The 14456-nt window shown below is 42.2% G+C and overlaps 1 protein-coding gene and 1 long non-coding RNA gene across 2 annotated transcripts; one reads left to right on the plus strand and one right to left on the minus strand.

Moving 5' to 3' along the window:
• Positions 1 to 3761: 3761 nt before the first annotated feature.
• LOC127753950 (uncharacterized) lies at positions 3762 to 10437 on the plus strand. The gene is made up of 3 exons (XM_052279402.1): positions 3762 to 3918; positions 9328 to 9409; positions 9839 to 10437. Exons 1-3 carry the CDS (start codon positions 3907 to 3909, stop codon positions 10402 to 10404), a joined length of 660 nt encoding a protein of 219 aa, XP_052135362.1. The 5' UTR covers positions 3762 to 3906; the 3' UTR covers positions 10405 to 10437.
• On the minus strand, positions 5340 to 9175 carry LOC127753951 (uncharacterized). The gene is made up of 3 exons (XR_008012732.1): positions 8431 to 9175; positions 8220 to 8292; positions 5340 to 7834 (listed from the first exon to the last, which is right to left on the minus strand). It is a non-coding gene; the product is annotated as an uncharacterized LOC127753951 (long non-coding RNA).
• Positions 10438 to 14456: the final 4019 nt, after the last annotated feature.

Raw genomic sequence — 14456 nt, forward strand, 5'->3', positions numbered from 1 at the left:
CATGGTGACATGTCGTGGGGCTGTGTCTTGTGGGTACAGTGGTACACCTCTGGCCAGAGTAAAACTATTCGAATAGCCATGCCCGCGGTTATGGGCGGGTCTACCAATGTCTTTCGTGATTAATCTCACACCTCTCATCATAATAAAAGATGCTATAACTGGTAATAATTTGATTAGCTCCTGGTTTGGAATGGTATATTCCTGGTTTGGAGATAGAACTGTGCAGCCGGGATGGTTGTTCAGAATGGTTGGGCCTATGCAACACGGTATGTTGTATAGCGTTGGATTAATATTGTTTAATTATTACTTAACTGTTTTATTAAATTCTGAAATGTTTATTAAATACTGTTTATGCAAATGAAACCCTACTATGCCATCCTTTGTTATCCTGTGCACTTGCATAATTGCTGCGTGGCTTGCTGAGTATGTCATATACTCACCTTGCAATCATTCATCAGAGGAGGAGTTCTACAGTGATGCTGATGGTGTGGAGGATTAGGTGTAGCCCCGGTCAAGATGCCTGTGGAGTGGAGTCGTCTGCGCCGTTTATCTTATTTTCCGCTGCTTAGATCTTTATTGATTGAGAGGAACTATCTACCTCTGTAATGACATTTTATTCGCTTATTAATTAGAGTAATAATTGTACTCTATTATCAATTTGTTATTGTGTGCCTCGGCTGATTCCTGGACGAGGGTTCACACACATGTAAGCGTTTGGAATTTTGGATAGAAATTCCGGGCGTGACAGATCCCACGGCCCCTCCCACTCCCCCGTGGGTCCGGTCGCCTCTCCATCCCCTACGCGTGTGGATCCGCCACCGGCGGACATAGGAGGGGCAAATCCGGCGGCCCCTCCCCCTCCCACGTGGATCCTGCCGCCTCACCACCATCGCCGTGTGCGGATCCTACCGCCTCTCTACCCTACACGCGCATGGATCCACTGTCAGGAGGGGCGGATCCAACGATTTCAAGCAACGATGACAGTGGTGGATTCGAGCAAAGACGACGTACGGTGGCGGATCCTGACACGATGACGGTGGCAGCTTCAGCACAATGATTTTGGTAGCGGATCTGGGTGTGACGGCGGCGGTGGATATTTTTTGTTTCTGGAGTTAAAATAATTTTTACAGATGGACGGCTTAAGCGTCTGCTAGCGAAAATACGGCGGTTGCGCTACCCGTATGCAAAAGTTCCGATTTTCTCATAAATCTGGGTGCAAACGAGCCATCCAGCCACCTACGAAAACCCATTTTGATCACATGTAAAAATTGATTCCATAGTAATGATTTGACGTGTAAAGGTATAAGACCCTCTCGATATCCTCCATGACGGAGGCGTTGCCTGCAAAAAGTCGACATCGTGTGTTAGAATTTAGGCCGTGTTTTTAAGTATACGGACACACATTTGAAGCATTAAACAGATACTAATAACAAAATAAATTACAAATTCCGTCTATAAACTGCAAGATGAATTTATTAAGCCTAATTAATCCATCATTAGAAAATGTTTACCGTAGCATCACATTATCAAATCATAGTGTAATTAGGCTCGAAAAATTATCCTCGTAATTTAAATATAAACTGTGCAATTAATTTTTTTCGTCCACATTTCATGCTTCATACATATATCTAAATATTTAATGTAATTTTTTTGCCAAAATTTTTATGCCCGGGGGCTTTAAATTGTCGATTATTGCCATCTAGAGGCCCTAGTCAGATCACGCCACGTGGCTTGTTGGAATAAATTGTCCCAACAACATTGCAAGAACCTTCCTGACTGTTGGGAGTGAGGACGGAGAGGATGAAATGAATGGATGGATGGTTGGGGGCAGTACTCCTTCTTTAGGCTCTTTTATTATTTTTTTTTTCGGGGAAGGCTCTTTTATTTATATGCAGCGAGAAATTATATTATTATCTTTGTTTTTTAGTTGAAGTGGCGATATCCTTCAAACAATATTTTAAGAGTGGGATTTATCTTCTAATATACTCCTTCCATCCTAGAATATAAGAAATTTGAGAGCTATACACGGTTTTTAAGAAAGTTGGTAGGAGTAAGTGGTGGAGGGTTGTGATTGGATATATAGTGGGGTAGGTGGAAAAAGTGAATAGTGGAGAGTTGTGATTGGTTGGGAAGAGAATATTGGTGAAGAAGTTGTTATATTTGGGACAAATTCAGATGGCTAAAAGTTGTTATATTTTGGGACGGAGGAAGTAGCTAATTAACATTAATCTCGGAGCATTCTTCATAGGTTAAATAGAGCAGGTAAAATAGCAAGCTATAATCCAATTATAAGTACATGTGTAGCAGAGAGATTAAAAAAAGTGTTGGTACTTATAAAAGGATTAGCTATTCACATGTTTCAAGTTATATGCATTTAATACATAGGCAAGAGAAAAAAAATAGAGATAATCTTACAGGTTATCTGTTATAGACGTTAGTTCTAATATATTTTTATAGCTAGTAATTGGTTCTATCATTCTCAGGAGAAAGTTAAGGGTGTGTTCGGAATCCCCCTTTCCTAACTCACCCCTCTCTTTTTTCACGCGCATGCTTTTCAAACTGTTAAACGGTGTTTTTTTTATAAAAAGTTTCTATACGAAAAATGTTTAAAAAATCACATATTGATTTACTTTTAAAAAATATAGCTAATACTTAATTAATCACGTATTAATAGATCGCTCCGTTTTCCGTGCGGAGAGTTTATTTCCAAACTCCCCACAGCGAACACAGCCAAACATCCCAGATTTCATTCTGGAAGTCTTCGCTGCCAAGAAAGCTAAGCACGAAGAAAATGTATGCCATAAGCAGCAGTGAATGCGTGGAGTTCACGCCGTGAGAGTGCAAGGCAATAGTACGGAGGTGGCCTAGTTGATGTCCATCTAAGCGTGTGTTTAGATCGTGATTTTTTTTTTCCAAAAATATCACATAAAATATTTGGACATATACATGAGACATTAAATATAGAAAAAAAATCAATTACACAGTTTACATGTAAATTGCAAGATGAATCTTTTGAGCCTAATTACGTCATGATTTGACAATGTGACGCTACAGTAAACATTAGCTAATGACGGATTAATTAGGTTTAATAAATTTGTCTCACAGTTTACAGGCGGAATCTGTAATTTGTTTTGTTATTAGTCTATGTTTAATACTTTAAATGTGTATTTTAAATGTGTATATGTATACTTCAAAAACTTTACATTCAAAAACTAAACACACCCTTGTTGGCGTGAACTTTATTCTTCAAGATGCTGTGGACTTTATTCGCGTGAACCAAATCGATCAGTAAATACGATTCGCGATCGAGCACAAAGTGGTGCAGCTTGCTAATGATAGGAGTTATTTATATCTCGATGTTGCATTACTCATCAAGCTTAATTCATAGGGGGTGTTTAGATCGAGAGAGTAAAGTTTTAGCATGTCACATTAAATATTATATATATTATATAGAGTATTGCATAGGGTGTTCAGATATTAATAAAAAACTAATTATAGAATCCATCAGAAAACTGCGAGATAAATTTAGTAAGTCCAATTAATCCGTCATTAGCAAATATTTACTGTAGCACCACATTGTCAAATCATGGAGCAATTAGGCTTAAAATATTCGTCTCGCAAATTAGTCAAAATCTGTGCAATTAATTATTTTTTAGCCTATATTAATACTTCATACAGGTGTTCAAACGCTCGATGTGATAGGGTGTAAAATTTTTGTGTGCGAACTAATCGGGGCCTTAGTTTACTTCGGTGGCATTAACGTCTTTTCCCTTCACACCACATTTGTACACTCCTATATATAGTATTTATATAGTCCGGTCCTAAATAGTCCAATCATCCTATTTCCTTCGTATATATTTTGCTGATCTGTCCTCTTCATCCTTGCGTCAGTCTCAGGGGCTAGACATGGCGGAGAAGGTCAGAGTGCTGTATTTCTCTCTCACATAATTTGTGACTTACTAGGATTATTAATTCCAAGATCTGCTAGCTAGTTATTTCAAATTAAAATTAGAAGTTTGGTTGAAATTGGAACGATGTGATAGAAAAGTTGGAAGTTTGAAGAATTATTTTGAAACTAAACACGGCCATGGTATAAACTTTGAACTAAACTTTGGAACTTTGGAATTTATTTGAATCCATAAATTTTGGTTGCTTTGCAAGGTTTTTAATTGGGGTTGGGATCCTCTGCAGCTGTCTAGGGCAGAGCGCTACAGTAGTTGGGTATTATATATGGGCGACGTTGGCCGTTGGACTAGAAAGACCGCTTCTGATGTTAAACCGCTTCCGTGGTTTACTGCAATGCCCTACGGGCTACGGCATAAGACTGAATTTAGGGTCTACTAGAAAATTAGCTCGCCTTCTTAGTTAGACCATGCATATAACTTTAGAAAAATCATACACAACATGATATATCGATTTCTATTTTTGTGTAACCTAAAGCAGATAATATTTCCCCTTGTCCTATTCATATTGTTTAGGGCATAATCATTGAAAGATTGTGATTGTGTTTTGTTGAAACACACTTCATTTATGTAAAAAGACTATGGTTGTATATTGACTAACACCCTCGTTTCAATATTGAAAGATAATATTTCCCACTTTTTAACTAATACATACCACCTTTCCCTTGTATTTAATTGCTTTAACATTATTATTTCCTTTTGCCGTCAATGTTTTTTAGGCCAGTTTTAAATTTTCTTTGGAAATAGAAGTGTTGCTATTTTATTTGATACCAACATTTTTTAATCATAAGACGATTATATTGGTATTTCAAAATTATAGAACATGGAGAAGTGAATTAACAAAAAAAGAAGAAGGAATAAAATGAAAATGAGGTGGGAGTTTGTCCCAAGACAGATAGGCCCAGCGCCTCCCCTCTGTTGTTGGGCCAACCAAGTTGCAGCCCAAGTGGTCAGTTAGATTCGCATGCGCACGACGTCAGTTGGGGTAGGAGCGCGAGCGTACAATGGAGCGGAGAGCACGTCGTCCAAATACTGGTGCCACGTGGCGTGCACTTTTGCAAGAAAATCCGCTAGCTTTAAAATATTAGATTTGGATTGTTACCCTACTAATCTTTTGGTAGTGCCAAAATATAGGTAAGTTTTGGCACTACCAGATTTTTGGTAAGGTAAGATTGTATTTGATCATATTAATTTGTTTTGCTACCATCATAGAGCCAAATGTGAAATTGTAGTGGATAATGTTCTAGATTGATGTCAAATCTAGATTAGGTATTACTAATGAATTGGCTTCAATTCGAATTAAACACAATTACTATTCAAATTACCAAAATATTAGTAGGGTATGTTTTTTTTACTGTCCAAACAGGCCCTTACTGCACACACACATTTTTTCGCTTGGCATACAATTTCGTTTGGCCCTTACTACACATACTCCTATGGTCAAACCGCTAGAAAACAACAAACACAAATCGTTGAAACTTCTTGAAAATAGATCATCTTTACTGTATCAATATGTGTTTACAAAGTGCATCCAAAGTATTATTCTATCAACTCTCGAACACAAATCTCAATATAAGATAAAACCCTATCTTTTTTGTGCTCTAAAAGTGTTAACCTTTAAGGCTAGACCTCTCATCTATTTATTGCTTAAGGTGGCTATTCAAGAGCCACGAATGCACGAATCAATAGTATTAGGACTCTGGTTCTCCTAGGAACTTTCTCTTATAAGAACATAGCTTATACCTTTACAGTTTTGAACTCACACTTTTCAATCTTGGACTCCTATCCAGTTTTGGCACATCTTCATATATATATATATACACATCCTTACATATGCAATATGGAAACTCCGCATTCATGTGCATTATTCTTTAGCTTGAACATCCTGCATGATATCCTTAATCATATGGACATTAAATTCTCTCAAGTCAACTACCGTTCCATCACCGGCAACACTCTTGTGGCCTTAAGACACACCTACACATGAACAAACAAAAAACTATATCCGAGCAAATATTATTTTCCAATTTGACTCATATTAGCACACAAATAGTATATGATACGCATATGAAACAATTTAGAAGCCACAAATATTTAAGAAATCGTCATGACACATTCATCCCAAAACCGACTCCAAGCTAGAATCTGCTGGTCTGACTACCCCTAAAAAAGATAAAAAATCACATATGTTCTTTCATATATAACATGTTTATGTGATTTAGTTGTTGATTGACTAACCTTTTTCTTCCAGAACTGCAAAAAAAAAAAAACACAATGCACTAATTGGTAGCACGCGTTACTCATTGGTTTGTACCAAACCCATTAATGCAAGCGCATGGAAAATTTATCTGATCGAACCATTGAATGGGATTCTTCATATCTCATGAAAATGTACAAAATGCTGTAAAAACACAAAATGTTGTATAAACTGTAAGATCATTTGTGAAAATGTGAAAATACAACCAAAGGACGATGCAGGGGTAGTACTAATTCAATATTACTAGTCATATAAGTCGTGTGTTGCACGACTCTTAATACCTGTTTCAGAAGTGTGTATATGTGAGCTGCCACATGTGCCAAAGAGGGGAAGCAAAGCCCATATAGCAGCTACTATACATGGTGGGAGTTTATCTAAAAATACTGCTTGATTATGAATTGTTAGGATCAATACTGACAGCAAATTTAACATGTTGTTTGTCAGTGTTCCACAAGACAAAAAAACTATTCTAGAAAAGTAAAGAATGGTAGTCAAAATGTATCTATTGCTTTTCAGCATTATACAGTGCTATATTGAAGGTGATTATGCTTTAACATACTGCTTATCCAGAGTCAGAGGTCAGTGCAATCATTCTCTACCTCTTCAAATCTAATGAATAGAAGTTTACCCCATAGTAAAAGAACATATCGCAAGCTGTACAGAAGTCTGAAACATATTTCATGTAACATAAGTGCAGTCTGAAGTTGTAGAATACAGATCCAAATAAGATTAAATATCTGCAATCATATTAATAAATATAATAGCCAAGCAAATGCAATCACAGTGTCCCTACCACTTTCTTTCTTACAATAGACAAATGTTTTACCTTCAAAGCATTAAATTACTCTTTGATAAAGGAGGCCAAAATAATCGATTCCATTGCAATGTTCGTAGTAACCGGGACCTTGGCTCCTGACTGTTGTTTCCTCTAAAGTTTTGTTTGTCCCCATATTACCTCAGCTCTTGTTGCCATGATTCCAAGAGGAAATAATTTATGACATAAAATTTGGTAGATTTACTTGAGGCAATAGCAGCACTAAGAAGTTATTAGACATACAAAGATTTCCTTGTACAATACCAAGAAAAAGAAATATACAAATTTTCATGACACTCATCTATTTCAGCATAATAAAGTGCTATCCAAATCATCAACTTGCATCTGATTCTATGTATCTTATTATTTTTATCACATTATAATTATAGCCCTTAGTTTAGAAATCAGATTGTTAGATGATTTTAGTTTTACAAAAATATTGTTAATAAGAGATTTTGTAGTCATCTGCTATATGATTGATGAGTGATCGTTTTTATGTAATGACACAATCTATAAAGCAGAGAGGCCAAATTTAAATCAAAATGCTTACATGCTCACTATATATTTGTTTATATGCGTTCACATACTTTTCCCACTGATGACCGCACTTTCCTCTCCTATGACTCAGGTCACAGGGCAAATGTCATAGCATTAAAACTTCGTGTTCCTTTGCAATAGCTAAGAAAAGCTAAAGCATAATAGAACCTTGGTGATAGCTGAGGAGCTTCATTTGTCTGGGCATGCATCCCTACAGTGACTCCAATTTCTGAACAGCATGAACCAACAGCCTGCCTGGCTCTTCTATTTCAGGGATAAATCACAATGTGGCAAAAATAACAAACTATATTAATGTATTATTGAAAATGACAAACTATAAATACATTACAATTTGTTAGGATGCTATCTTTTTTTCTACAGTCCCCTTAAATGAAATCTGCCCACTCAAAAGCTGAAATTAGAAAAGAGGCTTAAGCACTTCACTGATCACCTTTTAGTCTAAATTTACTACTTCAGATTTTGGTTTTCTAGGTTTTTAGGCATAATCATGTAATTATATCATTAAAAAATGAATAGATATGTACTGATGTTTCCAATTTAGCAGTTAGGACATACATGTGTTGAACATCTTAGCGCTACTGTCCAGGATTAAAAGATTGCAGCGTGCCAAGTATCAACAAATTATTACCTCAGTTTTCACAGGAGAGAATTACCATTGTAAGGTTAAAACCTTTTTTGTCACTGTGGAACATCAGCTACACCTGCAATAAGCCAAATTTCTGAAAGTGAAAAGTTGGAAGCGAATGTTGATTAAAAACAGATTGATAAAAGCAGTTTTAACAATCACAAATACACAGAGAATTACTTTCTACAACCATAACACGATAAAAGGTACTGACGGTCAGGCAGAGGCCGTTAGTGGAAGCGGAGTGGAAGCACAAGTTGGTACGTGACGATGAGGCCCTTTCCTAGCTCCTCCATCTCCCCTCCCAATCCGCTATAGAGGAGGTCTTGGGGAAGCAGAGGCGCTCAGGTGGAGATGCGGAAGATGAGGCGGCGGCGATCCACAGTTGAAATTCCACGTGCGTCACCGTCGGGTCGAGCCATACCTTTCCAATCCGAATTATCCGCACCATGGCCGGATCCAGCCCAGATAAGAGGAGGTGGTGGTGTTGGCGATAGGGATGAGGAGGAAGAGGAGGGGTGTGGCTAGGGCAAGGGGAGGTGGAAGTGGAGAAAGGGAAGGGATGGCGAGTAGGAGGCAGCGATGGGAATGGGATCGGAGGATGAAACGGTGGTGACAGTCGGGAGGAGGAGGCGGCGGTGGGGATGAGAGGAGAGGAGAGGAGGAGGAGGAGGCTGTGGTGGCGCTTGGGGCTGGGAGGAGGCAGCGACGACGGCGAGGATGGGGAGGAGCAGATGGCGGTGGCGGCGGAAGGAGAGGAGGCGGAAATGGCGAAGCGGAGCGTGCGAGTCGGATTGACGCACGGGAGGGGAGAGGGGCAAAATGAAAATACCTTGACATAGGAGGACCGGAAGCAGAGAGAAGTTTCTTGAAGGGTTGTTTCTGAAATCTTCTCTTATTAGATCTGACGGTGGTCGTTTACCAGCAGTTGTATCGGACGGTCCCAGTTTTCTTGATGACGTGGCCCAATGAGAGACCGAGAAAGATTAGTTCTTTCACTACTTTAGATTTTTTGTGATACCTACAGTAACTGAGTTTGATTCTCACTTTGAGCTTCCAAAATTTCTGCGACCAAACGCATGGTCTCTAATTAATTCTGTTTTCAACACAGACCAGCACGGTGATTGTATATGTTGACCTCGATTGCCGGCGGTGTTACAGACAGATCCGCAAGGTCCTCTGCAAGCTCCAAGGTAAAAATGGCGCAGTGCGTATCCCAACATGCCTGCAAATTACTACTGTAATTGTTTCACTACGGGGGTGTTTAGATCAAGGGTGTAAAGTTTTGGCGTGTCACATCGAGTATTATATAGAGTATCTCATAGGGTGTTCAGGCACTAATAAGAAAACTAATTGCAGAATTTGTCAGGAAACGGCGAGATGAATTTATTAAGTCTAATTAATCCATTATTAGTAAATATTCACTGTAGCACCACATTGTCAAATTATGGAGCAATTAGGCTTAAAAGATTCGTCTCGCAAATTAGTCACAATCTGTGTAATTAGTTATTTTTTTAGCTTATATTTAATACTTTATATAGGTGTTTAAACGTTCGATATGACATGGTGAAAAATTTTAGAGTACGATCTAAACAGGGTCTACATTATTTTTTCTTGTCCAGCTACTGCTGATCAAGAGCGAATAAGGACGATCTCCTACAACGACAAGGGCCAGATGATCACCATCTCCGGACCTTTCGACCCGCTCCAACTGTGCTCCAAGATCAGATGCATGGGAGGCAAGGTGATCAAGGACATCCAGATCAAACCTCCGCCGCCGCCGCCGCCGCCGACATGCACATGTAACAAGGACATTGAGCAGCTGAAGATGAGAATGGAGGATCTCCTGCGTGTCTATGTGGGCAACAACAACGACATCGAGCAACTGAAACAGCAGGTGGATCGTCTGCTGGAGCAAGATCAGCAGATCAGCAGCTGTGCAGACCTGAAGCGTGCCATCCAGCAGCTGGAGATCAGAATGGCAGAGCTGCATGAGATGTTGTCACAGAAACGACCGAAGTGTACTGGAGAGCCGCAAGGACAGAAATGTGGGATGGTGATCATCCCATCGTCAGATAGCTGCAGCTATTTGAAGTGCCATGGACACTGTGGATCGCCCTACTGTCGCTGCTATGCGAGCTGCCGATTCAGTGAGGAGGACAGTGCTGCTGCCTGCAGCCTCATGTGATGTTTTCCCCTCTTTTTTGGAAAAAAATGTAGAGTTCAGAGCGTCTCTAGTTGTCCATCAGAGTTCAGCAAGGTGATTTGGGCTTTTTGTATTGGACAATGTCTCGAGGAGCATTTTAGAAGAACTTTACAGGAAACGTATATACTACTAGTTCCAAATTAAAAATCTTATCAAATTCAAGTGTCTAAGTATAGATGGCCATATGGCCCGAGGCCCGATGGCCCGTCCAAGGCCCAATAATTTTGGCCCGGCCTAGGCATGGCACGGCCTGACTCCGGTCGTGCCCATGCACCCAACAGCCGTGCCGTGGCTGGGCTGCTACCTCAGCACGTTGGACCGACATGGCCCGGCCCGAAGTTTAGGGATGCGAAATAGACTTATTCTCATCCATATGTAAGACATGTCATAAAGAATAGGGAGGAAAATAGACTTATTATGTAGCACGTCCAAAGAGTAGAGATGTCTGAAAGACTTATTTTAGCTATATATATGTCACAGCCTAAAGAAGTGAGAGGGAAATACACTTATTTTAAAAAAAGGCACGATGGGCCGCTTGTGCCTTCGGGCCAGCACGGTACGGCTCGACTACTGGTGATTGTGCCTAGGCCTAAGGTGCAGCCCGTGAGCCGGGCATGGCACGTCCCGAAATGCCGACCGTGTGTCGTGCCGGCCCGATCGCCTTGGGTCGTGCCTCGCCCGTGCCTGGGCCGAGCTGTGCTGGACGAGCCTTATGGCCATCTACAGTCTCAAATGTGGCCTCCGATGTGGGAGATCACCAATGTTATTCATTGAGTTGAAAAATCTCGTTCAATATACAATAGACTTTTATTGTGGCACGGAGTTAAGTAGCTTTGTCTAAATGAATTGAACATTAACTCGTGGCTTGAAAACTATGCTGAGATTATCAATGTTAAACCTGACTTACACAACAGAGTCGTTAGCCCGCATGCCCACATTCTAAGCGAGAAGGCTGGAGCGCAGGAGGCAAGTCAGCAAAAACCTCATAGGCGAGAGGCCGGCGACGCAGTTCGGGTTGTGATCGACTTGTGATGCATGCAAGTTCTCATGTCCTGAAGAGTGTTTTTACCACTATTGTTTGCGACATAATTTGGCTTATAGGATTATTAGTTAATTCATTTGGTAGGCCAAGTATATATGTGCATAGATGCATCGGTTATGTCTCTCATTTTAAGTGCAACCATGAGTTTTTATACCTAATTTTAATCGTTCGTCTTATTTGAATTTTTTTTTCTAATTATTATTTTTACTGTTATAAGATGATAAAACATGAATAGTACTTCATGCGCGACATATGTTTTTATTTTTTTAAAAAAATAAATAAGATGGATGATAAAAGTTAGTCAAATAAAATTATGATTGCACTTGAAATGAGACGGAGGGAGTAATTAAGATGTGCTATCCTCTGAGAAAATTCCTGCGACGACAAGGCTAGAGGCTAGGGAGAGTGTACCACTCAAACGGCTGACAAAAGTCGTTAACTGAGAACACACTCTTACACACGACATCCAGAGTAAGATACATTTGTTTAAGGAATATTTCTTTATTCACAAAATAATTCTTACAGTTTTTACATAAATTTTCCACTATATTACATCTTTCCCTAAGATATCTGTGACAGGGCACGAGTACTACCAAGAAGGCCAACGCCAGTCCATAGACTAGAAGATCTTCTCGGCCAGCGGCGACATCGACCTCGCCAGATGGTCTATCTCCGCTGGAGTTCTCCGAGAACGAGCAAAACCATGGTGGAGAAACTCGAGGTCCAGGCGCGGGCGATGATCTCGTAGGCAAGCCAGCACGTGCCCTCCGGCGTGTCGGCTCGCTCGACGACACTCCTGCTTCAAGGTCTCGTCGATATGCTTGCCGATGCCATCAAGTTGGGCACAGGCCCCGTTTAGCCAAGAGATGTACCCGGCCGCCGACTCCTCGGGATCACCGCGGACTACTCGATGTTCCCTGCATACTCTGGCCATGGAGGCACAGCAACTCCTCAAGTAAGAGTTGAACCACACCTCGCGACCTCGGAGCGTCTCCACAACCTGCTCTTTCTTTACGGCCAGCATGGTTCTCTCAAGTTCCACCACTTCAAATTTCGTCTTCCAGTATTGGATACGACGATCTTGATTTGCAAGGGCACCCTCGAGATCTGCTAAACGTGACGACCACTAAGACAAGCTGGATACCTCCTTTACAACATAAATAACCTAATCAGGAGGTCACTAAGAGGTGAAAAGGCTACTCACTTGAGGTGGCCGTTGCCATCCCGGCCTCCGCATCAAGAGTTTGATCCACATTGTCAGATGAAACATCTGGTTCAAAATCGAGTACCGGAATCATCGCCAGTGATTCAGGCTGCCCGCGCTGCTGGACATCCTCGTCATCAACATCTCTACAATGGACAAAAACTCCCGAGATAAACATACAAAATTGGACAAGGGTGGTAATCGCACGAACGAAGGCGGCCAAAGTTCAAGATTTACACAATATATAACAAATACAAGAAGTCCTACTCTTCAAAAAGGGGGAGAACAGAGTCCCCCAGATCACCGACTTCTTCCATCACCTCCTTACGTGTGTCGCTTGCCGCCCCCTGATCCAAGATCTCGCGCAGATCGAGTTCAGGACGCGACAACCTTACACACGCGAGGACGTGACACGCCCCGGTTCGACGTCTCCTCCGCGATCCTGGCCGCATGCTTGGAGGGGATTTCCCCCATCACCGTCGCCAGTTCCACAAGAGAGGAAGTCAGCGAAAACTCGTCGGGATTCGCCGGGATCGTGGACTTGACGCCACACTCCTCGGCGAGCTGATGGAGGCCAGTGTAGGTGACCCGCAACGAGCCACGGATCTCGGAGAGATTGTTCCCGAGTTCCGACATTCGGTCCTCGAGCCCCTTCCGTTGACGATCGTTGCCAGCCACCAACTCCCTCATCTTCGTGAGGTCCTCACGGGCTTCAGCTAGCTCGCGCACTAATCTCTCAGCACGCGCATTCACCGTCGCCGCTTCCGACCTCGCCTCCGAGATCTCGCGGCCGATGCCACGAGCACCAGCTTAGAGAAGGCGCCCCATCTCGACTTGGAGCTCCTCCCAGGTGAGAACGGCCGCTGGCAGACCACGACCCGCAGCGGGATCGCTGACGGGGCCGCTAGGCGTCGCCTCCCGGCTCCCGGTCACGAGCACGACATCTGTCGAGGCCGTGGCAGGCGACGCGCTGGAAGCTCCCCCGGACTTGGCCAGTGCAGCCTTCGCCCGCGCCTCCCTACGGACAACCATAAATCAAACACCATTTGAACGAAAAGCACGAGAACCCAAGAATCTATTTACTTACTTCTCGCCGATCGTCACAATGCGCTATCGTCGTGGAAGTGGAGGGGACGCGTCTGAAGCCTGAAAGACAATCAATACAGAGTAAGAAGAAACCCTCCTTGCTGCACGATCTGACGACAAGATGAAATTACCGAGGGGGTCGCTGCCTTGCGGCGATGTCCGAGTACAGACGAGAATTTCCTCGCCTTGGTTGGGACTTTGCCACCTCTAGTGGTGGCCACATCAGATGCCTCCTTGACAACCTTCTCCTTTAGAGATGTCTCCACCTGATGGTCCGCGAGCGGCCCGATGATGTCAGTCAAAGGAAGGGCCTACGCTTAATCAGGTCATAAGGCGATTTCGAAAGGAGAATACGAGATGCTTATCAAATACACTTACGTTGATGGCTTCATCACGTTCCGCCGCCCCCTTTTCACAAAGGGGCACGGGGATGTCGCTAGCCGTGTTCGGACTGCTGATCATCACTTGACCGACGCACCGCTCTACAGTTTCGCTGCTCAGACCTGTTAAACGGGAACCAACTTTTGATAAGTCAAGAGGAACGCGAGTACAAGCACGCCAAGATGAATACGAGAAAGATACCCTGAGGAGAAACCTAGGTCGCGTCATCCGGCCCAAAATAGTTATAGGCTGGATGGGCCCGAGCCTGGACCGGCTGGATCCGCCTACCGACGAAGTCTGCAACGACTTCATATCCCGACA

This window comes from Oryza glaberrima, chromosome 11 (assembly GCF_000147395.1).
Source record: "Oryza glaberrima chromosome 11, OglaRS2, whole genome shotgun sequence".
Classification (NCBI taxonomy): Eukaryota; Viridiplantae; Streptophyta; class Magnoliopsida; order Poales; family Poaceae; genus Oryza; species Oryza glaberrima.

Coding starts and splice junctions, on each gene's coding strand:
- LOC127753950 (XM_052279402.1), top strand. Junction 9,410..9,838: donor GGTCCTCTGCAAGCTCCAAG/GTAAAAATGGCG, acceptor TTTCTTGTCCAG/CTACTGCTGATCAAGAGCGA.